At 44.6% G+C, this 25085-nt stretch overlaps 1 protein-coding gene across 2 annotated transcripts; it reads left to right on the forward strand.

The window, feature by feature from the left end:
* The first annotated feature begins 1934 nt into the window (after window positions 1-1934).
* SHISAL2A (shisa like 2A) lies at window positions 1935-20221 on the forward strand. Of its 2 annotated transcripts, none has more exons than XM_033115245.1 (3): window positions 1935-2354; window positions 9143-9282; window positions 19935-20221. In XM_033115245.1, the coding sequence occupies exons 1-3, from the start codon at window positions 2173-2175 to the stop codon at window positions 20198-20200; spliced, it is 588 nt and encodes a 195-aa protein (XP_032971136.1). In that variant the 5' UTR covers window positions 1935-2172; the 3' UTR covers window positions 20201-20221. The 2 variants fall into 2 exon arrangements, with proteins under 2 accessions (XP_032971136.1, XP_032971137.1); XM_033115246.1 differs by having other exon boundaries at window positions 19950-20221.
* Window positions 20222-25085: the final 4864 nt, after the last annotated feature.

Consider the following 25085-nt stretch of genomic DNA (forward strand, 5'->3'; position numbering starts at 1 on the left):
CTCCAGTACCCAGGTCAAAGACGTGGCACACATTAACATCAGGAGCTGGCCTAGATAAAGAAAAGGAACCTGAAGCACAGAAATAAAAAATGGGTAAGGGGAAGAGCTAAGGCTTAAGCCCAGAACCCCTGATGCCCATAATTTATTCCCCACACAGCCAAAGCAAGGGATAGAGGAATTGGGGGGTCCCAAGGCACCACTTACTTCCTACTCTCCTCACTGCTTTGAAAAATGAAGACAGCTAAAGATTTTGTAATCTTGAGTTAGCCCCTGCTCCTCCACACAATGGGAGGTGTCAGATGCAGTGGCTTTCAAACCTTTTGACCTGACTCAAAGTAAGAAATGCAGCCCTGTCTGTTGTTTCTGTTTCTGTGCATCTAGGTTAACATATTTTTGCAATGCCTCTTTATCAACCCCTTGGAAACGTAACCACCCTTGAGAGCACATAATCTTATAAATTATCCTATAATCCGAATTGGATTCTGCCTTGCTTTCTCCTACCTTCATGTAATCTTCCTTACTTCCTTAATTCCAACAATATAAAAGAAACTGCAAAACTGTCATTCTCTGGAGCAAGATTTGAGAGATCTTTCTTCCCGTCAATGTCATCAGTTTGGCTCAAATAAAGTCTTATAAAAATTCAAAAAAAGAAAAAAAGAAAGAGAGAAAGAAAGAAATGAATTTTACATTGTGATCTTGTCCATACTACATATGTATGTAACTGAAACAAACATTTTATAGAAGAATACTTAGCTTTACTATCTGCAGTGCACTTTTTCTATTCCATTTAATTATTACTTTTTTTAAATGCTACCTATGACTCAATAACTGATTACATGGCCCACGGGTCCTTTTCAGCCCCAATATCCTGTGATTGGCTGAATGGGAATTATTCACATAATAAACGGGACAATTAATGTTCAGGAGTCCCTAGTCCTGGCTCAGTGTGATTGAGCCAAGCTGTGTACCTCTCAGAGCCTCAGTTTCCCCAATGTACCCTGGGAGGAGAGACAGGCAATCTCTAAGGGCTTCAGATAGCTCCTTCAGACTGTGGTCCTCTGATACTAGTGAGAACATTGCCCCTTGGTGATCTGGAAATAATTTCTGAGAATGAAGAGGTGTGCTGGCTTTGTTTCCTGGTGGGTGGGGTTACCTTTGGGACATCCACTAGTCTCCTTGTCCTAGGCTAGTGTGGACAAGGTATGAACAGGGGAGTGTGAACACGTCCATGCATGAGCTCCCTGCTTAGGGGAGAAAGAGAGTCAAGGATGCCAGAGGATAAGGACATTTAAAAGTCCACTAGAAGAAAGGCACTGTGAGAGCCCCCAGAGCAAGGCCTTGGGAACCAGGCAGATCCAGGTTAAAATCCCATGGGCCTGAGGGCAGGGGAAATGACTTCTCCCTGACCCTTAGCTCTCATTTATTAAATGGCTTTGAAAATCCCTGGTCGTCTGGGTTCTTGTGAAGGTTAAGTGAGGTCGTGTGTTAATCACCCCATACTGACCCTACTGTGTGGTCCCTGGCTGGTCGTTTGTCTGCGTCCTGCACTAGCCTTGAACTGCCCTAAGATTCCCAGCGTCCAGCACAGAGCCTAGCACCAGGCGGACGCTCAGAGCAGGCGTGGAATTCACACCCGCAGCTTCGATTCCCGCCCTGCCACCCTGGACATGTCGTGTTGTCTCTCTGAGCCCCCAGCATCCTAGTGCGTAAACCGAGAAGCAGTGGGGCCGGTGAAGTAAGCAAGGGCAGGGACCGGCGCCCAGGCGGCTCCCCCGGGCAGCTTCCTCCTCTCGGCTCCCCGGGTGGCCCCGCGCTCGGGCGCCCGCGTCCGCCCCCTTCCCGCCACTCTCCACTCCCACCGCTCCTCGGCCCTCCTCCCTCTCCTCTCCTTCTTCCACCTCCCCTCCGGACGCGCCCGGTCCGCCTACCTGGTCGCCTCTCTGGGTCCTCGGGGACTCTAGGTCTCTAACCGCTGCGTCTCCGCGCCTCTTGCCTTGTCTTTCTCTGGTCTCTGTGTGTCTGTCTCTCTGCTTATCTCGGCCCCTCTCTCTGTCTCTGTCTTTCTCGGGCTCAGTTCTGTCTCCTTTGTCCCTCGCGCGCCCAGCCGCCCTTGCCCTCCTCTCGCCGGCCGTCTGGTGGCCCGCGGTGGCTGCAGGCCCCGCGCGGGGCGCGATGAGTGGCGCCTGCACGAGCTACGTGAGCGCGGAGCAGGAGGTGGTGCGCGGCTTCAGCTGCCCGCGGCCGGGGGGCGAGGCGGCTGCAGTCTTCTGCTGCGGCTTCCGCGACCACAAGTACTGCTGCGACGACCCGCACAGCTTCTTCCCCTACGAGCACAGCTACATGTGGTGGCTCAGGTACCGGCCCTGGCCCTCACCCCAACTAGAACCCCACTCCAGTCTTAGCTCCCTTGCCCCACCGTTAGCCCAGCCCTGTGCTAAACCCTGAGTCCACATTCAAGGGCCCACCCCAACATGAGCACCAACTCACACCTAGCCTTTAGCCCTTCAGGCCTAATACTGACTGACCTTCGCTCTCACTCCATCACCGACCCACTCCCCCTGCAACCGCTTGTTTCTCAGCTCCATTCCTCAATCCTGACCCAAATTATTATTCAGATCCAAGCTTGAACCCGAGCTCCACCCTGAAAAACCTTCTTCACTCCATCCCGGCTCCAAGCATCATCCTTCACCATCCTCAACCCAAACCCAAATTACATGCCAACCCTCTCCCTGAGAGCAGACTCCCATCTCCCAATGTTCACAGGAAACCCAAATTCCACCTTCGTCCACGTGCCCTTCCTGATATCAATGCCAACCACATCCCTGACTTGACCTACTCCCCAATACTGATCCCAGCCTTTATTCTGTCCCAAGCCCCAACCTGCCCCCATCCTCCCCGCAATCCGACCTCAGCTCTCCTTCTCTACCTTGACTCCAAACATTACCTAGACCTGCATCCAAACCTCAGCCTCAAGCCTTAATCCTCACCTGATGCTGCACCCCGACTCGACGCCAGCCCCCACCCAGTCTCAACTCTTTCCTTCCCCCTCATATTTAGTCATTCTTCCAGCCCCTTACTGATCACTTAGCTGTGCCAGGCCCTGTGGTGAGTGCTGGGGTTGTACTCCTCTCCCCAGCTAAGACAGAAGACCAGGGGATCAGAACTGCCTCCAAGTTCATCATGAGACAATGGCATAATGCCACAACAGAAACCAGCTCAGGCTATATCAATAGCAGTGTAATTTGGGTGAATATCCATCCACAGGGCCTCAGTTTCCCCATTTGTTTGGGGAAGGGGGTAGTTAGGCCAGTGCTGACATTCCTGGAACCTAAATGTGGGACTAAGAGCATTAGATCTCAATCTCTCTCTGTCTGCAAAAGTCTTGCCCAGAAAATAGGACGTGACCCTGAGCTTGCTCTGGGAAATAGGCATCAGCAAAAATGGAGTGGGCCATCTCAGTAGACAGTGATTTTTCCTGTCCCTGGAGGTATGTGACCAGAGGCTGCATGCCCTCTAAGTGGGAAAGGACAGTCTGCCACTCTGTCCTCTCTGAGGACAAACCTCTCTGAGCCTTTGTCTTTTCATCTGTTAAATGGAGACGATGATAAATCATTGCCCTGATTTCTAACTAGGGCAAGGACCAAATGAGATAGAGGTGAAATTAGCTTGTCATATGCCACTGACAGAGAGATATGACATGCACCTAAAACATAACAATAGAGCATTTGTTGAAGACCCACTGTGTACTTAGCACTGAGCTGGGTGCTCAAAGGGAGCACTGACCTCCCTTTGAGGTATAGAGAGAGTATGGAGCTGGTTAGAACCCGATCCAAACCTTGGCTCTGTCACTTAATAGCTATGTGAATTCAGGCAAATTATCTTCGAGTCTTTTTTCATCTTTAAATTGGCAATAGTAATACCTGTCTTGTGGAATTGTTGTGAGGATTAAGTGAAATATGCACATGAAAGTGACTAGAATATTGTAGATGCTTGATAAAAGGGAATTCCCTTTCCATGGTTCATAGATGGGGAAAAGGAAGCTCAGAGTATAAAAGTGAAATGTTGAAGATCTTCTAGCAATTTCATAGCAGACTGAGATTTAAAGAACCTTACTTAGGACCATCCAAGGGCTAGATGTATTTGCAACCCTGGCACGTCTTCTCTCCTTTTTACAGATGAGAAAACTTGAAAGCCATTAAAACACTATTAGGGAGTGCCCCAAGCCTGTCTGGCTCCAAGCCCAGGCTTTTCCTGCTGCACAACTGTCTAAATCTAACCTGGTTCCCTTGTAACCTGCTTTACTCAGAACATTAAAAAAGAAATACTCACTGACCCTCTACTGTTTTCTGGGCACTGTGCTAGCCATTGGGGACACAGAGATGGGTAACCCCCTCAGCACCCAGCCGGACCCCAACCCTCTACTATCACATTCTTCTCTATACACCCCTCGTGGTCCCTCCAGTTGGCTTGGACCCTCTCTACTCCATGCATGGATGCTTTAGTGGCTTAGACAATGAGGTAGTGGGTTGGATGAGGTGAGCCAAGGTTGCATCACATTTCAGTGTACTCCCATCCTATGACCTCAAGGGCAGCTGAAAGGTTCTAGCCTGCAGAGTTGACTCTTCCTCAGCTTGGACATAAAGTGGTTCATAAACATCACAGATAGTTGCAAAGTGGAGAAGGGGAACTGAAGATCCTCAGGATATCTAGGTGATCAGTATACTCCATACCCCGAAATAACCCTTCTGGCATGCTTCTATCAGAGCTCCACCATTTCAGGGTGGAAACCTTGTTTTGTTCGAGACTCTATCTGGCCCTTCTGAGTGAAAGCTGGCCCTTAAAAACATATACATCTTCAGGTAAACAGTGTTTCCTTTGATAGTGCTCAAGGAGAATTGCTTTAAAGGCGTGTCTCAAGAGGTAAAGACTCCCTGTGGACCAGTAGCTGGTCCTATCACTGTCTGGTCTACTTTCCAGTCACCCTGTTAGTTGTTCTGTGTTTTACCAGGATATGAACCAAAAGGCAGAAGCCTTGCTGGAGGGCAGAGTTGGTGGTCAGGCACTGTATATTCACTGTCTCATTTACTCTTTATGGACACCTGGTGAAATAGGAACCTTTATGAATGAAGAAAATGAAGATTAAGAGGCGAAGGATTTTTCAGCTTATTTGTGACAGAATCAGGATTCAAACTTAGAAATGCCTGACTCAAAACCCCTAACACATGTTAGCATGCCCCTCCAATTCTTTTCTAGGATGTCACGGTGTTTAATTTCTTTCAGAGTCATAAATCTTAGCTAGCAGCTGGCTCTTCAATCCAATTTCCCACCCAGGGCAGGAATCTTTAACTTCACTGAAAGGTGTACTCATTCAAGTGTTCTGTGCAAACCTGTCCAATAATTAGGGAACTTACCACGGCGTGAGGCAGTACATTCACCATGGGACAACTCTGACCACTTAAAGTTCATCTTATACCAAGCACAGATGTTCCCTCTTGGGGCCTCCCTGCTCTGTCCCAGCTCTGTCCTTGGGGGCAGATTCCTCTCTCCTGACAGACCATCAAAGACAGTGCCCACTCCCTGATTGACTAGTTACCTGGGATATATCCCCCCAGCTCTCCTACACACTCCTCAAAGGACCCTATTTTTAGAGGGCCCTTTCCATCCAGATGCCTATAGATGTCCCTCATGAAAGGTGGGGTCCCAACCTGAGCACAAGTCTCCCAGATAAGAGCCTTATAAACAGTAAGTATATCTCAAAAGAGGTAACTATGTTTAATTAACGTACATACTTACAAGAACTAAAGGTACTACATGCTCTATGTGGAAAACGTGGAAAGGACAAGAGAACTAAAGAAAGAAATCATGGAAGATCCAGTGTCTTAGCTTGGGTTCCCCAAAAGACTCAGAGAAAAGGAGTTTATATGAAAAGCAATCCTAGGAAACACTGGTAGAGCATAGGGAACTGAGGGTGGGGAAGGGAAGGAGCTAACAACCATGGTGTTGCCAAGGAAGGGTCAACACTGAGGGTCATCACAGCTTAAATCCGATGAACTCTGCCAGTCAGTGTAGAATCTATGAGTCATTCCACCTGAGGGCCAGGAAGCTAGGTGTTTACATACCAACTTCTGTCAGTCATTGGTTATGTGCTGGTGGGAGAAGGGAGGCACTTTTCTGACCTGCTCACTGTGCAGACACAGACTATTCTGGGCCCAAGAAAGCCCTCGGGCAAAGAGATACAAATGCTGGCATTTGAAACTCTGGCCAGAATATTTCACAATTTGAAGACCCAATGAGACAATGGACAGGACATCCATAACCGGGGCTACACCCGGAGACAGCCTATTAGCATTTTGGGTATATGTCTACCCAACCTTACATATGTGTATGTACAGTTATGTATATATTTGTTTGTTTATTTATTTGAGTTGGGGTTATGCAATATATTTAGTAGTGTCCTGCTCTTTTCACTTAACATTATCTCATGAGAATTTAGCCTTGATCTTAAATATTATTTAAAAATATGTTTTTAATGGCGCGATACTATTTCATTGCAGGTGTATCCAATAATTTATTTAGCTGTGGGAATGCAGACTCTCCAAAGCTCTAAGGTGTCTGTTTAGTGGAAATTAGCCATCAGCTACTTAGCCATCAGCTAACTGGCAGAGAAATCTGGCAAAAACAGTAAAGGCAGGAGTCAGGGGCTGGTGTCTGAGAGGTGATGGGCAGAAAAGCTGGAGAAGGACTCTGTGATATTGTGATTTATAAGCTATTTGGTCTTCATCAACAATTCCTGGCTCACAGCTCCCAAAACTGTGGGATTTCCTAAGTGTTGAGAATGATAAAGGTGTCTTTTGTTATGGTAAAGAGGTGATTTTTGGACCCCATCCAAGGGTGGGGGACTGGATGCCGGGAGAACTGACCTTGTGATTAGAGGTTTGGAACTTTCAGTCCCCTCCACTCTCCTGACATCCAGGAAAGAAGGAGGGCTGGAGACTAAGTTCAATTGTCAATGGCCAACAACTTAGTCAATCATGACTACATAATGAAGCCCCCATAAAAACCCCTAAGGACAGCTCGTTGGTCTTTTTTTGGAAGGCTTTCATGTTGGGGAACCAGAATGCTTTCATGTGCCACTGTGTCCCAAGTCCCACAGAAGCTCCTTAGTTTGGGACCTCACCCTATATTTCTCAGCATCTGGCTATTGATTCATATCATTTAATGTTCTTTATAATAAATCAGTAATCTGTGAGTAAATGGTTTTTCTTGAGTTCTGCGAGCCTCTCTATCAAATTAATCGAATCCACGGAAGGGATCAACCACCAATCTATAGCTGGTTAGTCAGAAGCACAGGTAAGAGCCTGAGCTTATAGCTGGTGTCTGAAGTATGTGTGGGGGGTGGGCAGTCTTGTAGAACTGAACCTGCAACCTGTTGGATCTGATTCTATCTTGGGTAGATCATGTCAGAGTTGGGTAGGTCATGACACGCTGCTGGGTTCAGAGAATTGCTTGTTGGTGTGGGGAAATCTCCACACACATGTTGGAATTGGGTCCAGAAACCCTTTTGAATCGTAGGCAGGAAGAGCACACAGACAAAGCCTGGTACCTACCTATCTCCTACCTTGGGAGAACAGCTAACAGTGCTTGACACAATAATATTTACTAACTGCCTACTATGGTCCAGGGCTTGTACAAGGGGAGGACAAAACAGATTAAAAATGGTCTGAGTCTGCCTTTAAGGAACACACAAGTACTATGTTGAACGCCTACCATGTGCCGAGAACATGACATATCATTCACCCTCACTACCACCTGTGAAGTGCTGTGTTTTTATCATTCTCCCTTTTCAGACAAAGAAGCTGAGGCTCAAAAGGTTAAACACCTTCACAAGATTGCACAGTGGGGGCTGACCCTGTGGCTCAGGTGGTTGGAGCGCCGTCCTCCTAACGCAAAGGTCATGGGTTGGATTCCCACATGGGCCAGTGAGCTGCGCCCTCTACAGCTAAGATTGTGAACAACAGCTCTCCCTGGAGCTGGGCTGCTTTGAGCAGCCAGAGGTTGACATGAACTGCCACAGGCTGCCATGAGCTGCTGTGAGCAGCCAACTGCCTCAGTCGGGGGCGCACAAGGCTCATAATACCACCATGGGCCAGGGAGCTGTGTCCTACACAACTAGACTGAGAAACAACGGCTTGAACCGGAGTGGGAAGGGGGGAGGCAAAAGGAGGGGGAGGCGAAAGGAAGGGGAGGCGAAAGGAAGGGGAGGCGGAAGGAGGGGGGAAAAATAAAAAAAAGATTGCACAGTGAGTTAGTTACAGAGCTGGGTCCTAACCCAGGTAAGTCTGGTTTCAAAGCTCTATGCTCTTTTCCTACCACATTGGGCTGCCTGACCCACTGGGAAGTGCTAAAGGCCCTGAGTAAAGTGTCCTGGGTGGATCAGCCTGGCATGGGGGGAAGAAAAGGAAGAGAAAGATGACCAAGGAAAGCATTATTGAGGAGGAGACATTTGAGATGGGACTTCAAGAACAGGTAAAATTCCAGTGTGGGGAGATGATAGGGAAGGATCATATGAAACAGGAAAGACAGTGGCCCCCAGTGAGCTACGAGGTAGTTGTCTAGAGACCAAGTGACCAAGGCCTGATTTGGGGCAGAGGCAGTGAGGTTGGAAATTGAGGGACCAGTGGCAGGGAGGTATTCTAGTTTTGGAGTCCACACTGGTGTGATGACCAGTGGCTCAGAAATTTCCTTGAGGCTGGAAGGACAGTTGGTTTTTAACTAAGGCCTAGTATGTGTCTTGATTTTTAACAAACAGCAGTGTGGGGACAGCTCTTTCAGATCATCTCCAGCTCCCTGAGTGGGAACAGGTTTAGAGAAAGTGGGGAGGGAAGGAGAGGAGAAGAAAGGGAACACACTCAGTCCCAAGTATGGTGGCACTGAGGCATGTCCTGTTATGTATGGGAGGAGTACTTGGCATATATTTGATGCTCTTTCTCATGCTTAGGCCCAGGAAGCCTGTTCAAGACAAGTAGAGACAGAACAAGAGTCGAAGCCGACTGATTCTATAACACCTACAGTACTTCTCTATAACATGCTGTCTCTCAGGTTCCTTCCAGACACTCAGCTCCTCTATGTCTTCTCTCCCCAGTATTGGTGCTCTTGTGGGCCTGTCCATAGCAGCGGTGGTTGTCCTGGCCTTCATTGTCACCGCCTGTGTGCTTTGTTACCTGTTCATCAGCTCAAAGCCCCACACAAAGTTGGACCCAGGCTTAAGTTTACAGACTACAGGTAAGAAAGAGGCCTTGTATTCACCAGGCTGGTATTTTTACAGAGGGGAGATATTTAGAAATGATTTTTGGAACATTTGCCTCATGAAGTGTTCCTGGAATATTCAGAAACAGTAGCACATTTCTCAGGACATTCATGATCTGAACATTTCCATCCTAAACTCTTCATGTGCTCAGTGTTTATCAAAATAATTTGATATAGTCAGCATTCTATTTGTTTCACAAAGATTAATCCATCTTGTGGATTTTCTAACACAATGTTTTTTTTTCTACCCTTAGAAAATGCAGACTGATTTTAAGATTACCCCACACAAAACACAATTAGAAAAATTTGCTGCTCCCCAAATTTAATTTATTTAGTCACTAAATACAGGTATTTTTCGATAATCTGATGTTCTGGACTACCCATTTCTTCATTAGCATGAGCCACCTAGAGCTGCTCTACAGGGCCATCAAAAAAAAAAATTTGCTTTTTCACAAGTCATTATTGCATACATTTTTTACAATCTCTGCAAGGCATTGTGAAAGATGCAAGTCCCTATTGACAAAAGATCTTTTAATATAGTTGGTAGACAATGCTCAAAATGGGTATTATTATCTACATTTTACAAATGAGAGAATCAAGGCTAAGAGAGATTAGGTGACTTGTTCAACGTATCACAGCTAGTAAATGGTTCAGGCTGAAATCCAGCCCACGTCTTTCTGTCTTGAGTCATGCTATTTCTTCTGTCCACCACCCTGGGTCTGTGCAGATATGTCATTAAGCCCCAAATTGTTTGATATCAAATGTAAGGAAGGTTTCAAAAACGAAAGGAGACTTGAATTAATGTTGAGTTAGTGAAGGAGTTGGTTAGGCAAATAGAGGAGAAAAATGCATTCCAGAATAGAGAAAATAATGGGTAAAGGTATGTGGGCAGGATTGAGTAAGACCTATGCTGTGACAGGGTCATTCACCCTGGGGCACCAGAGGGAGCAAAGGCCAGCTGGACGGGAGGAATTGGAGCTGAGCAGAAGAAACAAGAATGGCAAACATCAGATAGGGAGAAGGGGCAGGGTGGGTAATAGCTAAGATTCAGAGAAAGACAGAGAGGGCTTTATCATTTGTAAAAAATTAATTTTCCAACTTAACAACAAACTTGGGTAACAAACAATAGTACAGGAACCCTTCTCAGATCCTGATGACTATGAATAATCCTGCTATAGCTGAGCAGTGAAAAGCAGGAGGCATGGCTTTTGAGGGTGGAAGACCTGGGAGGCAGTGGCAGGAGAATAGGAAGAAAGCCTGAGCATAGTCCGAACCTAGGGAGACCAGAGACAGCCCAGACTTCAACTTTACAGAGGAAAAAAATCATACAAGTTAATGAAAGGCATAAAAGAACCTGACTGTCTGGTGAGCTATGACGTATATGGATAGCAAGGCTCAGTATCATAGACACATCAGTTCTTTCCAAATTAATCTATAAATAAAAATCCCAACAAAAGATTTCATGGAATTCGTCAAATTGACTCTAAAATTAATCTAGGAGAGTAAAGGTTCAAGAGTGAACAAAACAATTTTGGAAAGGGAAGACGAGGAGGGACTTCCCCCATCAGATAATAGGACATTTTAAAATTCTTACATTTGTCACCTTGATATTGGCACAGAAATTGACAGACAGAATTGGGCAAGGCAGTGTCCTCAACCGGGTGCAAATTTGCTCCCCAGGGACATTGGCAATGTCTGGAGATATTTTTGGTTGTCACAACTAACTGGGTGTGGGGTGCTACTGGTATCTTTTGGTAGAGGCCAGGGATGCTATTAAACATCCTACAATACAGAGAACAGCATTCCACAACAAAGAATTAGCCAATCCAAAATGTCCGTAGTGCTGATGTTGAGAAACCCTAGAATAGAAAGTCCAGAAGCAGACTAATTAAAATATAGGAATTTGAAAAAAACATTTAAGTTTTTTAAATAAGGGGGAAATGGCAAATTTGCCTATATAAAATACAAATAAACATCAAATACAAATACTACAAAAGACATACATAAAGTTAAAAAACAAGTGAGGGACTGCAAAGATATTATAAATATAAACACACACATACAGGCAATCCTCATTATTTGAAGATTCAATATTTGTGAATTGGCCTACTTGCTAAACTTTATATGTAACCTCAAAATCAATACTTGCAGTGTTTTCAAGGTCGTTTGCAGATGTGGACATGCGCAGAGCGGCTAAAAATTTGAGTTGCCCCATCACACACATTCCTAGCTGAGGTTGAACAAGGCCATGCTCTGCCTTCTTGTTTCAGCTTTCATACTGTAAACAAGTATCCTTTTCATGGTATATTGAGTGCCATGTTTTTACATTTTTATGATTTTTGTTGATGATTTCACTGTTCAAATGGCCCCCAAATGTAGTGCTGAAGTGGTGTCTTGTGTTCCTCAGCACAGAAAAGGCTGTCCTGTGCCTTGTGGAGAAAATATGTGTGTTAGATAAACTTTGTTCAGACAGGAGTTACAGTACTGTTGGCCATGAATGAATTAACAATATATATTCAATAAGGTGTCTTTAAACAGAAACATACACAAAACAAAGTTGCGTATTGATCTGTTGACAAAAATGTTGTGATCAGAGGTTAACATTTAACAATTACATTGGCAAAAGTCCCAAAATGGATCATATTACTAGTGAGAAGATTGGGTGGGGGAAATGGATACTCTCGTATACTAGTAAGAGTATAAATTGGTACCACCACTTTAGAGAGAAATTTGGCGGTATCTGTTTCAATTTTAAAAGTATATACACTATAACTCAGTAATTCTACTTCTAATTATCTGCCTTAGAGAAATAGTTACTGCTAGAAGAGGACTTGTAAAGATGGATATCATGACAGCTTGTCATATTAGAAACAAACTAAATGTCCATCAGGACAGGAATAATGAAATATGATACCACAGTTAAAAGGAATGAGCTAGCTCGAAATAGGCCATCTTATTTGCTCTTCAAAATAAATGGGCAGAGTGTAGGTCTTATTACTATCCATTTTACAAATGAGGAAACTAAGGTCCAAGTCACCTAGTGAGTGGGTGACAGAGCCAACTCTACCTTCACTCTCCTTCCTCTCCTTATCCCTGTGCTGTGTAAGGGAAGTCCCTACTATGTACCAGACTATGTGTGCATTGTTTGAAACCTTACATGCACTTTCTCATCTAATTTTCTTTTCCCAACTACCCGAGTGAGGTAGATGTTACCACCCACTTACAGATGTGAAAACCAGGTATCACAGAGGTTAGATGACTTACCCAAGGGGGTCACAGTTTGTAAACTGTAGAGCTGAAATTCAAATACGTGTGTTTTCCTTCCTCCAAAGTCCTACCTCACCAGGCTGGGTCTATGGGGTATTCCTGCTTGTGTCCTGGTCCCCTTATCTATCTCCACCTTATCTCCTTCCCCAGCCCAAGGTTTTCTGAATCAAAGGGAACACAGTTCATCCCTCAGACCTGTGAGTGAAAACCACCCCTCCAACTTTTTTCTGTTCAGCCACCAGCTGGATTATTCAGTTGCCAGGGTTTGAGACAGCTTGTGTTCTGGCTTTTCGCTTTTTATTTTTAAGATTGAAAATGCATTTCCTGACCTTTTACTAAGTGATAGCTTTCAGCTCTGTCTTTTGCCCAGACTCAGCCCTTAGTTCCTCCCTTTCTTCTTTTTCCCAGAAGCCTCTTGTTCTTCCTTCTGCATCGGGGACAGTTTATAGTCCACTATCTTACATTTATCAGAACTTTACCCTTTATACAGACTTTTGTTTTTGTTTGCTGTCTCCCTCTCCAATAGGACATGTAAAGAGATCATTAGCCCCATTCTACAGCAGAGGAAACCAAGGCTCAGCCAAGGGAAGTGAATTAACCAAGTCTCCACAGCTAGTGAACATGTGTTGCTGGGATGTCAACCCCAATCTCCCAGATTCTAAAGCCTATGATCATTGCACTGTACCTCAGGGTCCTGATCTCTGAGTGTGGGGACAATGGCGGGATGGGGAGTGCCTTGGCAAAAGCAGAGTGGAAATGGAACAGACTTTGTAAAAACAGGCTCCTTCTGCTGCCCAGGCATTCTGTACTGTCCCATCACCTCCACCCCCACCCCATCCCCAAACTTGAGATGCAACAAAGATCGTAACTCTGCTACTTTGTGAGGAAGTTGCTTAATCAGAAGTGTAACCGAGTCCCTACTATTGTGCTAGATGCTGTGCTAAGGACTTTAAACATACCTTGTTTCCCTGAAAATAAGACCTAGCCGAACAATCAGCTCTAATATGTCTTTTGGAGCAAAACTTAATATAAGACCCAGTTTTATTTTACTATAATGTAAGACTGGGTCTTTAATATAATATATAATATAATACCCGGTCTTATATTAATTTTTCCTCCAAAAGACGCATTAAAGCTGATTGGCTAGGTCTTATTTTTGAGGAAACAGGGTATTATACCATTTAACCTGCTCAACTAGCTTGCCGGGTGGTTATTATCGACCTTATTTAGCAGATGAGATGAGGTAAGCGTGGAGTTGATATTCCAACCTCGATACAATTAGTAAGAGACAAAAGAAAAAATTGGAAGAAAAATGAGGTAAGAGTTCAGTTCTCAACAACAACAAAAAAACAGTTCAGTTCTCATCCTCTTCTGAAAGGGGTTGGTGAGGAGATCATTAATCAGTCATTCTCATTGACTCGAATGGCTCCTAGAAATCAAGTCTGACGCTCTCACTGTATAGATGGGGAGCTGAGGCCCAGAAAGGGACAGTCATGTGCCCAAGGTCACCGAGCCAATTGGCCAAGCCTTTGCCTCCTAGGTCCGAGATCTTTCCCTGCACCAGTCCCTCTTACCTTCCAGAGGAGGGTTCAGTTGCCTCAGAGCCCAGTGGTTTTTAATTAACCACACTGGGTGCCTATGACCCAAACAAGCCTCAGTGATGAATCCATCTTATCTCATTTCCAAGCAGGGAGAACCTGAGAACTCCTCTCCTGGCTAATCACCACAGGCTAGACCTAAGTTCAACGTCGAGGACCCCAGACAATGTGGTGACTGGCCACAGAGGTCCTTGGAGAAAAGTAGGAAGGTACAACCCTGGTTTGGGACATCAGAGAGCCTGGTTCTATATCTGACTTTGTCACTTTTATTGTGTGGACTTAGGCAAATCACTTCTCTCTGGGCTTCAATTTACTTTCTAACATGTATACGTTAATATCTACTAAGAAAGTTGTAAAAACTAGAGGTGATGCTTACATAGGAGCTAATTAGTCTCTGACATATGGTAGGCTTTTAACAATTATTAGCTCTCATTTTTATTACTATTAGGCACTTAGATTTTTACATCTTAGTGTCCTCCAAGAGTCTGTTGATATCTCAAAGATAGGATCTATGTCTTAAAATGCCTCTGTATCCCCAGGACCTAGTTCCTAACCTATACTAAGGGTATGCTTGCTCTGTGGTAAGAGTCCAAGCTTTGGAATCAAGTAGAATCAAACTGAATCCTGTATCCAAAACTTAATAGCTGTGTCAATATTGACTTTCTCTGTCTGGGCCTCAGTTATTTCTCTATAACAATGGAATAATAATACCCACCTCAGAGCTGTTAGGAGAATTAGATAAGATTGTTGTACCAGCACATTTTGGGCAAACATGAATCTTATCATAACTGCTCCGCTACTCAGAGCCCCACAATTTAAGAGGGACTTTGACCAATCAGAGGGTGATCACAGGCAGCTCGGTCTGGGAACCAGGTCATGAGAGTATCAGCTGAAGAGCTGGGGACATTTGGTCTTGAGCAAAGGAGTCTCAGGGCTCACAATCTAGGGCCTCACATCTCTGTAAGGCTGTCCTGGGGCATGAGGAGGAGACATTTTGTGAGAAGCCAGAGAACAGAGCTGGGATCAGTGGGGGGAGCCATAGGGAGGCAGATAGTGAGTCAGTAAAGGTAGACCTTCCTGGAATGAGACCTGAAATACCCTTGTAAAGAACACCCTCCTCACTCTGGTCCATCTGGTTCATCAATTTGTAACTCTTAATTAAAGAAACAAAAGCACCCCCAAGCCTGAAAGGTAATCAGGGAAAGGCTAAATGTGGGATTCAGCTAAGGGGATTCTTGCATTGAATAGACGATTGAACTAAATCCCTGTACTAAATGGAATATCTTAAAATGCAAGCTTAAATAACTAAGGATCCCAAGGAATCTACAAAACACACACACAGATGCACAAAACACCTCCTAGAACCAATAAGTGCATCTAGTAAGGTCATAGTATGTAAGGTCAGAACCAAACATCAATTATACTTATATAAATTAGCAACAAACAATTGGAGACCACAATTAAAACCAATAATACCATTTATAGTCACTCCCCCCAAAATGAAATACTTGAGTATAAAACTAGGATCCTGTACAGAATCTGTGTAATAAAAACTACAAAATGCTGATGAAAAAAATCAAAGAAGACCTAAATAAATGGAGAGACATACCATATTCATTAATTGGAAGATTCAACATAGTAAAGATGAAAATTGCAGCAGTTCTTTTGTATATATAGACAAACTGACTCTAAGATTTATATGGAAAGACAAAGGAACTAGAAAGCTAAAATAATATTGAAAAAGAATAACAAAGTTGGAGGAAATCACACTACTTAGTAAGATTTTAAGACTTAAGTATATATTAGGTCGGTGTAAAAGTAATTGTGGTTTAAAAGGTTAAAAAATAATTGCAAAAACCGCAATTACTTTTGCACCAACCTAATAGCAACAATCAGGACAGTGTGGTATTGGAGGAGAGACAGACACATAGATCAAGATAGAGACCAGCAGTAGACCCACATAATAAGTATGTCCAACAGATTTTTTTCAAAGGTGCAAAAGCAATTCAACAGGGGAAGAAAAATCTTCAAATAAATGGTATTGGAACACCTAGACTTCCATAGGTTAAAAAAAAATAAACTTATACCTTATACAAAAATTAACTCAAAACAAATCATAGTGCTATATGTAAATCATAAAAGTATAAAACTTTTAGAAGAAAACAGGAGAAAATCTTTGGCAAAGATTTCTTAGACAAGGCACCAAACACACAACTCATTTAAGTAAAAAAAAATTGGTCACTGGTTTTTATCAAAATTCAAAATTTTATGGTGCCAAAGACCCTACCAAGAGGATGAAAAGACAATCCCCTTGCTGGGTAATAGTCACATATCTGACAAATATATAAAGAATATATAAAGAATATATAAAGAATCTCCAAAACTCAACATTAAGATAACAAACAATCCAATTAGAAAATGAGCAAAAGACTTATACAGACACTTCACTGAAAACGATAAACAGATAGCAAATAAGTATGTGGAAATATGTTTCACCTTCATTAGCCATTAAAGAAATGAATATTACAGCGACAATGAGATACCACTTCACACCTATCAGAATACTAAAGTAAAAACACTGACAATATCAAGTGAGGAGTGGAACAACCAGATCTCTTATACTTTGCTGGTGGGAATGTAAAATGGTATAGCCACTTTGGAAGACAGTTTGGTGTTTTCATAAAGTTAAACATACACTTACTATATTTATTAGTTTCCTATGGCCACTGTTACAAATTACCACATATCTGGTTGGCTTAACATAATAGAAATTTATTCTCTCACGGTTCTGGCGGCCAGAAGTTCAAAATCAGTTTTGCAGGGCCAAAATCAAAGGCTCCATGGGAGAATCTGTTCCTTGCCTCTTTTTCTGGTGACTGTCAGCATTCCTTTGCTTGTAGCTGTATCACTCCAATCTCTACCTCTATCTTCACATCACTATCTGTGTGTGTCTGTCTCCCTCTGCCTTTCTCTTATAAGAGCACTTGTGATGACACTTAGGTCCCACCTAGATAATTCAGGATAATCTCTTTATCTAAAAAATGTTACTTTAATCACACTTTGCCATATAAGGTAACATTCACAGGTTCTAGAGATTAGGACCTGATATCTGTGGGGGACCACCATTCAGCCCCCTATATCATACAAATCAGCAATCACACTCCTAGGTATTTATCCTAGAGAAATAAAAATATATCTGGACAAAAAAACTATACATGAATGTTCATAGCAACTTTACTCGTAATAGACAAAACTGGCAACAACCCAAATTTGTGTTTCAGTGGGCAAATAGTACAACCATACAATGAAATATATACAGCCATGAAAAGGAATAAACTCTCCATAAACACAATGATTTGAATGGATCTCAAGGTTATTATGCAGGGTGAAAAAAGCCAGTCTCAAAGGTTGTATACCATATAATTCCATTTATATAACACTTCTGAAATGACAAAATTAGAGTAATGGAGAATGGATTAGTAGTTACCAGAAATTAGGTTTAGGAGGGAGGTCTGACTATAAACGGTAGCATGAGGAAGTTTCTTTGTGGTAAGGGAACAGTTCTTTATCCTGATTGTGGCAGTGGTTATATAAATCTACACATGTGATAAACTTTCATAGTACTATACACCCAAAAAAAGTACATATAAAAACTGGTAAAATTGCGGGCAGCCAGTTAGCTCAGTTGGTTAGAGCGTGGTGCTCTTAACAACAAGGTTGCCGGTTCGATCCCCACATGGACAACTGTGAGCTGCACCCTCCACAACTAGATTGAAACAACTACTTGACTTGGAGCTGATGGGTCCTGGAAAAATACACTTTAAAAAAAAAAACTGGTAAAATTGAATAGGATTAATTGTAGTTTAGTTAATAGTATCATATCAATGTCAGTCTCCTAGTTTTGAAATTGTCTTATGGTTACGTAAGACGTTATCAATGGGGAAAGCTACATGAAGCGTACACTGGAACTGTATTATTTTTGTGACTTCTTGTGAGTCTTAAATTGTTTAAAAATAGAAAGTTCAAAACAAAAAAAAACAAAAAAAGGAAATTTATTGACTCTGTAGGTGAGAAGTCCTAAAGTAGGGGTGGGCTATAGGCATGGATTGAATAGAAGTGCACAGTGTTCTCAGGCTTATGACTCCATCATCTAAGATTCTCTCAACTCTGCCCTCTACTTGTGATGGCTTTCTCCTCAGACTGACTTTTCTCATGATAGTAAGTCGGCTGCCAGCAGTCACTGGGACTACATGCTTTTTGTTCCCTTCTAGCCAGGAGGAGAGAGAGCTATCTCTTCCTACAATGGGGGAGGGAGGAAGATCGGGAGGCCTGAGCTCAGTTCTCATTGGACCACCTTAGTTCATGTGCCCACCCCTAAACCAGTCACTATGCCCAGAGAAATGCTATGTACTGATTGTCCACCCATGTGGGATTCCCTGATTGGCTCAGATCAATCAGGCATCACTTCTGGAGCTGGGATGGGGCCAATCCCACCCCAAAATAATTGCTATTGCCAGGTGGGGAAGGGGTAGAATAGATGTTGGGTATCCAACTCTAATATCCAATACCACTTCCTTCTTGAAATTCACTTTTCCTAGATATCCTCCATCAAAGGGTCTTAAAGCATAAGAGTTTTCTAGTCAGAGAGGGTATAAAATGTCATTCTAGAAGAAACAGCACAAAGATCCAGAGATGTAAAGGAATGGACGCATTTATGGAACAATGAAAATGTTGGTGTGGCAAAGCATAGAGTTCATGAGTGACAGTAATGAAGCTAAAGAGAAGGGATGGGACCAGTATGTGAAGAGCCTTGAATACCACCTCAAGTATCACAGGCAATGGGAGGACATTGAAAGAACAGTACGTGGACTTACTTGACCTTAGAAAGATCTCTCTGGCTGCAGCCTGAAGGATAGGTTGGAGGCGGCCTGCCTGGAGGCTGTTCCAGTTTTCTGGGCAGAAGAAGATGAAAGCCTGACAGAGAGTGGTGGCCTTGAGGAGTTAAATGGCTGAATATAGCAGTGGTGATTTGGTGGAATCAGCAGGACATGGTGAACTGCTTGGCGTTGTGAAGGGGCCGGGGGAGAAGGTGTGAGAGATGACTCACTTTTCTGGCTTGAACACTTGATACCCTTTTTATCCAAAAAGGCAGGGATGCTCAATTGTGTCAAACGCTGATAAGTCATGGGAGATAAGGATTTATAAGTGATCGTGGAATTTAATGACAAAATGTTCTCAGGTTTGTAAATTGCAAATAAATTGTAGCAGAATAAGTCATGAATGGTAAGTAGAGAAAGCCAGGTGATCAGGTGATCCTCCTTTAAACTCAAATTTAAGAGGAGAAGAGAATACAGCAGTAGATAAAGAAAGTCATGAAATCTATTCTTAAAGAAAAAATAATGTACATCTTAAAAATGTTCCAGCATTTCTCTGCATACTGGCTGTGTAGTAAACCTGTATCCTCAGCTATAAAATGAGTTTTTAATAGTACCGACCTTATGGGTTGATGGTGGAGGTCATCTTCATATTTCCTAACAATTGTTTATTGTCTGTCTCCCTCACTAAACTTTAAGTTCATTAGAAACATTGACAGCTCCTAGTGCACAACATGGCACGTGGCATATCGTTAACATTTGTTAAATGAATGATGCATTTAAGTCTCTGAACATAGTCCCGCCCAAGGTAAGCACTCACAGAAGTTAGCCATGGTGTGTGAGCCTGGTGAGAAGGAAGGGAATGCAGGAAGAAACCCTATGCCCTCAGCTTGCTGTTTTCCAGACCCTGAGGAGTTGTCCCCTGACCGCCAAGGTGTGAATACAGGCAATACGGTGGAGGTGCCAGGAATGAGCCCTCTAGAGCAGAGTCACCCCTTCCTGAAGCCACGGCTGGACTGCAATGAGGAACAGGCTGCAGACCCCAAACGCCTCCTCCAGCACTGCTTCATGGCCATAGTGACCACCCGTGACATTCCAGGCAGCCCTGAAGAGGGCCCTGTCCCCAATCTAAGCCCTCGTGGACCAGCCCCATAAACATCCAATAAATGTGTCTATACTGTCCTCTTCTGGAGTCTCTTTTCAGTAAAAGGTGGGGGTGGGGATGATCAAAGGGACTTTGGTGCCTAATGGGATAAATGAGGACTTTTCACAGGAAACCCATGCAGGCCCTGCTGTGGACCCAGCTACTCTGCTCTGCCTAGCCCACTGTGGGCCAAAGGGAGTTAAGACATGGATCCCAGTTGTTACTGTAACAACTCCATGCAATCAGGGAGAAGCCCCCCTGTTCTCCTCAACGTTGGCAGTGGCTTCAGGCTTTGCCCTGGGAGTGCAAGGCCAGGATCGAGAAGACTCTTAAAGTAGACACTTAAAGCAGCTCTTGACATTCCTGACAGTGGCCTGACCTGCTGCTGGATTTGGCACTCTTAAATAGCTGTACATGGGGCCCGAGCCAGCCAGCGGCACATGATAGGGTGGCAAGGCAGGGTGAGTCACCCACAGAAGTGCCCTATGCTGGAAGTCAAGAGACCTCGGTTCTAGTTTTGCTTTATTTGTTGTCTTGTGTGTGTGCATGTGTGTGTATGTGTGTGTCTTATTTTCAGCACTCTAAACCCAACACCTTTGTCTACTTCTTGTGCATCCAGTGATGTCTATTCTGTGCCAGGACCTGTGCAGATTATCAAAAACAACAGGGAATCAGCCACTGCTGCTGCCCTCGAGGGGTTCATATCGAGGGCAAGGTAGGCACACAAAAGGGCAGGTGTGCCCAATGGCAGCCTTTCGTGCAGCTTGAGGGAGGAGTAAGTGATGTCTGAGCTGAATCATCAAAGATGAGTCAAAGTTTTCATCTGCGACAAGGTCAGAAGACATGGTCAGAGTACAACCTGTTCAGAAACAGTGAGAGAGAGCCCAGCACAGCCCAGGAACTGAACGTTGCAGGAGGTTTAGTTGCTGACTTTGTGTTGCTGACCTTTCACAGGACAGATCCAGCCTCTCCCCGTGGTATCTATCCCCAGCTGTCAAATCCAATTTTTCTCTGAACACTTTCTGTGCTGGGCCTTCTGGGAGGTTCCAAGGAAGAATCCAATACGGCCCTTGCCTTTAGGCTGCTCAGGGTCCGACAGTGGAAGATGAACTGTAAATTCTAAAAACTCAAGTGGTCGTCAATGGCTGAAGGCAGTGGTTCTCAAACTTCAGGCTGCATCAGAATTAGCTGGAGAGCTTGGTAAAACACAGATTGCTGGGCCCGCCTCTCTCCCCCTTCCCAGTGTCTGATTCAGTAGGTCTGGAGTAAGTCCCCAGAATTTGCATTTCTAACTAGTTCCAGGTGATGCGAATGCTGCTGGCTGGGACCACCCTTTGAGCCAGCCTGGCCAGGAAGAACAAAGAGGACTCAGAGCTGGAGAAGTTAGGAGACCTCACACTGAGTAGGACCCTGAAGACCTGGTAGAGTTTCCCCAGCAGGAACCTGTGTGGATGGGGTGGGGATGGATGGAAAATAGACTGTGTGTGCTGCCTTTGCTGACCTACGCATCTCAGGCCCATAAAGCTCCTTTCCATCCCCCAGGTTCAGCTTCTCTCATTTGAATTCAATCAATCCTCAGAGCTGGCTCTCACTGGGGTTGGCTTGTCTGAGTCTTGGGTTGAAAACAAACTGCCTAACCTGTGCAGCAGAGACCCCTCCCCCAGGGCAGCTGAGGAGGAGGAAGGAAGCTGGGTGGGCTGACGCACAGACAGAAATAGTCTGAGCTCACCGCTGCTCCCAAGCACACATCGACCAGCAATTATTTCTTGTAAATTGCTTTCCCCAGTTATGTTCAGAACATGTATGTGTGCCTGCCTGTGAACAAACACTTAGAGGGCACTGGGTGGAGGTGGCTAGCTGGGGAGTCTGAATCTTTACCAAGAATTAGGGAACTGTTTAATCTTAAAACTTAGAAATATTAGAACCTTCCACTCGCCTTTATAGCACTCCTGTCAGGTGGTTTTCCAGCCTCTCCTCAAACAGTTGCATTTATTTGTTCTTTCAACATTGATTGACAGTGATTCTCTGCCAGGATGTGGGCTAAAAGAAGTCCCAGGATCTGTCCTCAAGGAGCTCATGACTATGGCGTCTACAGGAGATCCCTAAACCAGCCAAGGGCTTGGGGAAGACTTCTTGGAGGAAGTGATGCTTGAATTAAGTCTTGAAAGACCCACTGACAAGCGAAAGGGGGTTGTGGTACAAGATCAGGAACAGCATTCAAGGCAAAGGAAACAGCATACACAAAGACCCAGAGCTAAGAGAGCACATAATGATTTCAAGAACAATAAGTAGTTCAGTTTGGTGGCTTGGTGAACACTGTAGCCAAAGTGGGGAATAGTGAGAGATGAAGCTGGCAGAAAATATGGGCCAAGTCCTGAAGCCTTTGCAATATTAAGGAGCTTGGGCTTTATTTTATGGGTAAGGAGAAGCGATGGGAAAGGGTTTTAAGCATGGAAAGCAACTCAATACCTTATCTGATAGCTTGCTCTCATGTTCTTCACGACATTGAAGTGAAATTTGCCACCCAGGAGCTCTGCTTTATTGGGCCTATTGAAATCTGCCCCTTTGGTTCCCGAAACCTCAGAAGTCTGAAGGATAGTGATGGCTCATGTGCCCACAAGAAATCAAGCCCTGGATATATCTCCTCTTGTCAGGAAGAGGAGGTCATTCCACTACCATTAGTGACACGGCTCTTCCTCACCTATATCCCGTTAGCTCAAGGGACAGAGCATGGGGCAACTGAGGCCCAGGCCACAGGTTAGAGCACAGGAGAGTGATGGGACTTGCTATGTCCCAGAGACCTGGGAGGCTGTGTGGAGCACTCATCCACAAGGGCATGAATGGCTCCTTGCATGTCTCTATACCTCACAGGATCAAGGCCACCCAGAGTGGGCGGTCCATTCAGGGAGTGTTGACTGAGGACATACTGTGACAAGCACTTTAGGATAGAAGATGAAGCCCTACCCTTAGGGACTTACTCACCAGGGATGAAGAGTAGGTTTGACCCAGGAAACACCTAGAGAGCAGCTCAAAAGAAATGAATCAGTCATACATCCTGCCCTTGGGGAGCTCTCAGGCTATTGGGGGAAGACTGATAGTGTGGGGTTACAACTACAATGTGGCTGAGATTTCTTCATTCATCAGTTCAAAGATAGGTTATACTAACCTCATACATGGTGTTACGTTGGTTCGATGTAACTTTGTCACCCCTTCCATCAAGCAGTGGAATGTATTTTCCCATCTTTTATTTCTGTGCTGACTTTGTGACTTGCTTTGACAAATAGCAAGTGGCAGAAGTAGCATTGTGCTACTTTTAAGTCTAGGCCTCAAAAGACCTTGCAGCATCCCTCTCTCACCCTCTTGGAATGCAGTGTCACTATGTAAGGAAGCCTAAGCTGGCCTGCTGGAAAATGAGACCCTGTAGAATATACATGAGCTCTCCACCGAGGCTGGAATCTCTGGATTCTGGTAGGGTTTGGCCAACTGGATTTCCAGCAGAGTATACATTCCCCTTGTTTCCTCCCTGAAGTTACATCATGGGCTGGCTGCATCTCTCGACCAAAGTACATAGCTCCTGTCAGTCTGCCCTTACCACAGCGCTCTTTGTCTCCAGATTCTAGTAATTGCTCTCCTTCCCTACTCCTTTAGATCTCAGGGTAGTAACTAGTGCCCTAACATGACTCCCTGGAGTATTGCCTTATCGCTAGTCCCTGTTTTAAATAAACCCTTTACCAAACTCTTCCCAAATTACTCACATTACCTGGAGACTGGGGATGGGGAGAAGTCATGCTTGGCTGGGAAGCCCTGGGACATGCATGCAGTGCCTTTGATAAGGCAGGTCAAGGCACTAGAGTCCTCTCCTTCCGGCCCTTCTCTGAGTTATCAGAGTTCCTGGCTGGCACACAGTAGGTGCTCTTTAAACCTTGGGCAACAAACGAATGAAGGTGTACATTTGCATAAATATTCATTCCATAAATACCAATGTCCACTCTGTGCCTCCCTATTTGTTGGGGTGGGGACCCAGAGACAATGAGACAATGCCCATGTTTCACAGAACACAGGATCCTCATCTTAGTATTCACATCTCGGGTGAGTTTGCTAATAGTTTTATCGAACACTGTCAGAGCTGGAAGGACCCTCAGAGACTTATTCCTTTCAACTGTCTCATTATACAAACGAGGAAACCAAGCTTCAGAGAAACAACCTTCTGGTACAGAGAAGAGCACTGACTAGAAGGCAGTAGGGCCGGGTTCAAACGCCCTCCCTGCCAGGGACTTGCAGACCACTGTGGTCCTCTCTCCGGGCCTTGTTCTCCCTGTCTGTAACAGCAGGCCAGAGTCACGGCGCCATCAGGCACAAAGGGCTGTTCTTAGCGCAGCGCTCTATCTCCGAGGAGGCCTTTCTCCAAGAAGGAGAGAGCTTTCTTTGTGAAACCTTCGTGTTCAAACCCTCTAGCTCCGGGTTCCCAAACCCCGCCTCCTCCCCTGGCCGCTGTGCGTTACCATGGAGATCGCAAGCCCCTCGCAGCTCCCTGCTGTTCGGCACACCTCCCCCTTCGCCATCTCTCTTAGCCGTGTCTCCCCCAGGGCTGATAAACTCCCGAATTTCCCTTGGACAGGATTATTATCCCCCTTTGAAATCGGGGGAAACTGAGACCTAGAAAAGGGCAGGGATTTGCCCCAGGCTACCCTCAGCCTGTCACTGGCAGAATCCTAACAGATTTCTTCCGCTTGGCTTGGTGCACCTGGCCTTCACCACAACCACTCCTCTGTGACGTTAAGCGCTCCTAACCAGGGAGGCTTGTTTTTCCTTTGTTTTTTGTCTTTCCGCATTTTTTGGTAGTTTAACTTTTTATTCTAAGAAAATCAGAACATGTTCTGACTAAACCTTCAGTGA

The sequence above is a fragment of the Rhinolophus ferrumequinum genome, chromosome 9 (assembly GCF_004115265.2).
Source record: "Rhinolophus ferrumequinum isolate MPI-CBG mRhiFer1 chromosome 9, mRhiFer1_v1.p, whole genome shotgun sequence".
Classification (NCBI taxonomy): Eukaryota; Metazoa; Chordata; class Mammalia; order Chiroptera; family Rhinolophidae; genus Rhinolophus; species Rhinolophus ferrumequinum.

Coding starts and splice junctions, on each gene's coding strand:
- SHISAL2A (XM_033115245.1), top strand. CDS start 2,173: ATGAGTGGCGCCTGCACGAGCTACGTGAGCGCGGAGCAGGAGGTGGTG. Junction 2,355..9,142: donor AGCTACATGTGGTGGCTCAG/GTACCGGCCCTG, acceptor TTCTCTCCCCAG/TATTGGTGCTCTTGTGGGCC. Junction 9,283..19,934: donor CTTAAGTTTACAGACTACAG/GTAAGAAAGAGG, acceptor CTATGCCCTCAG/CTTGCTGTTTTCCAGACCCT.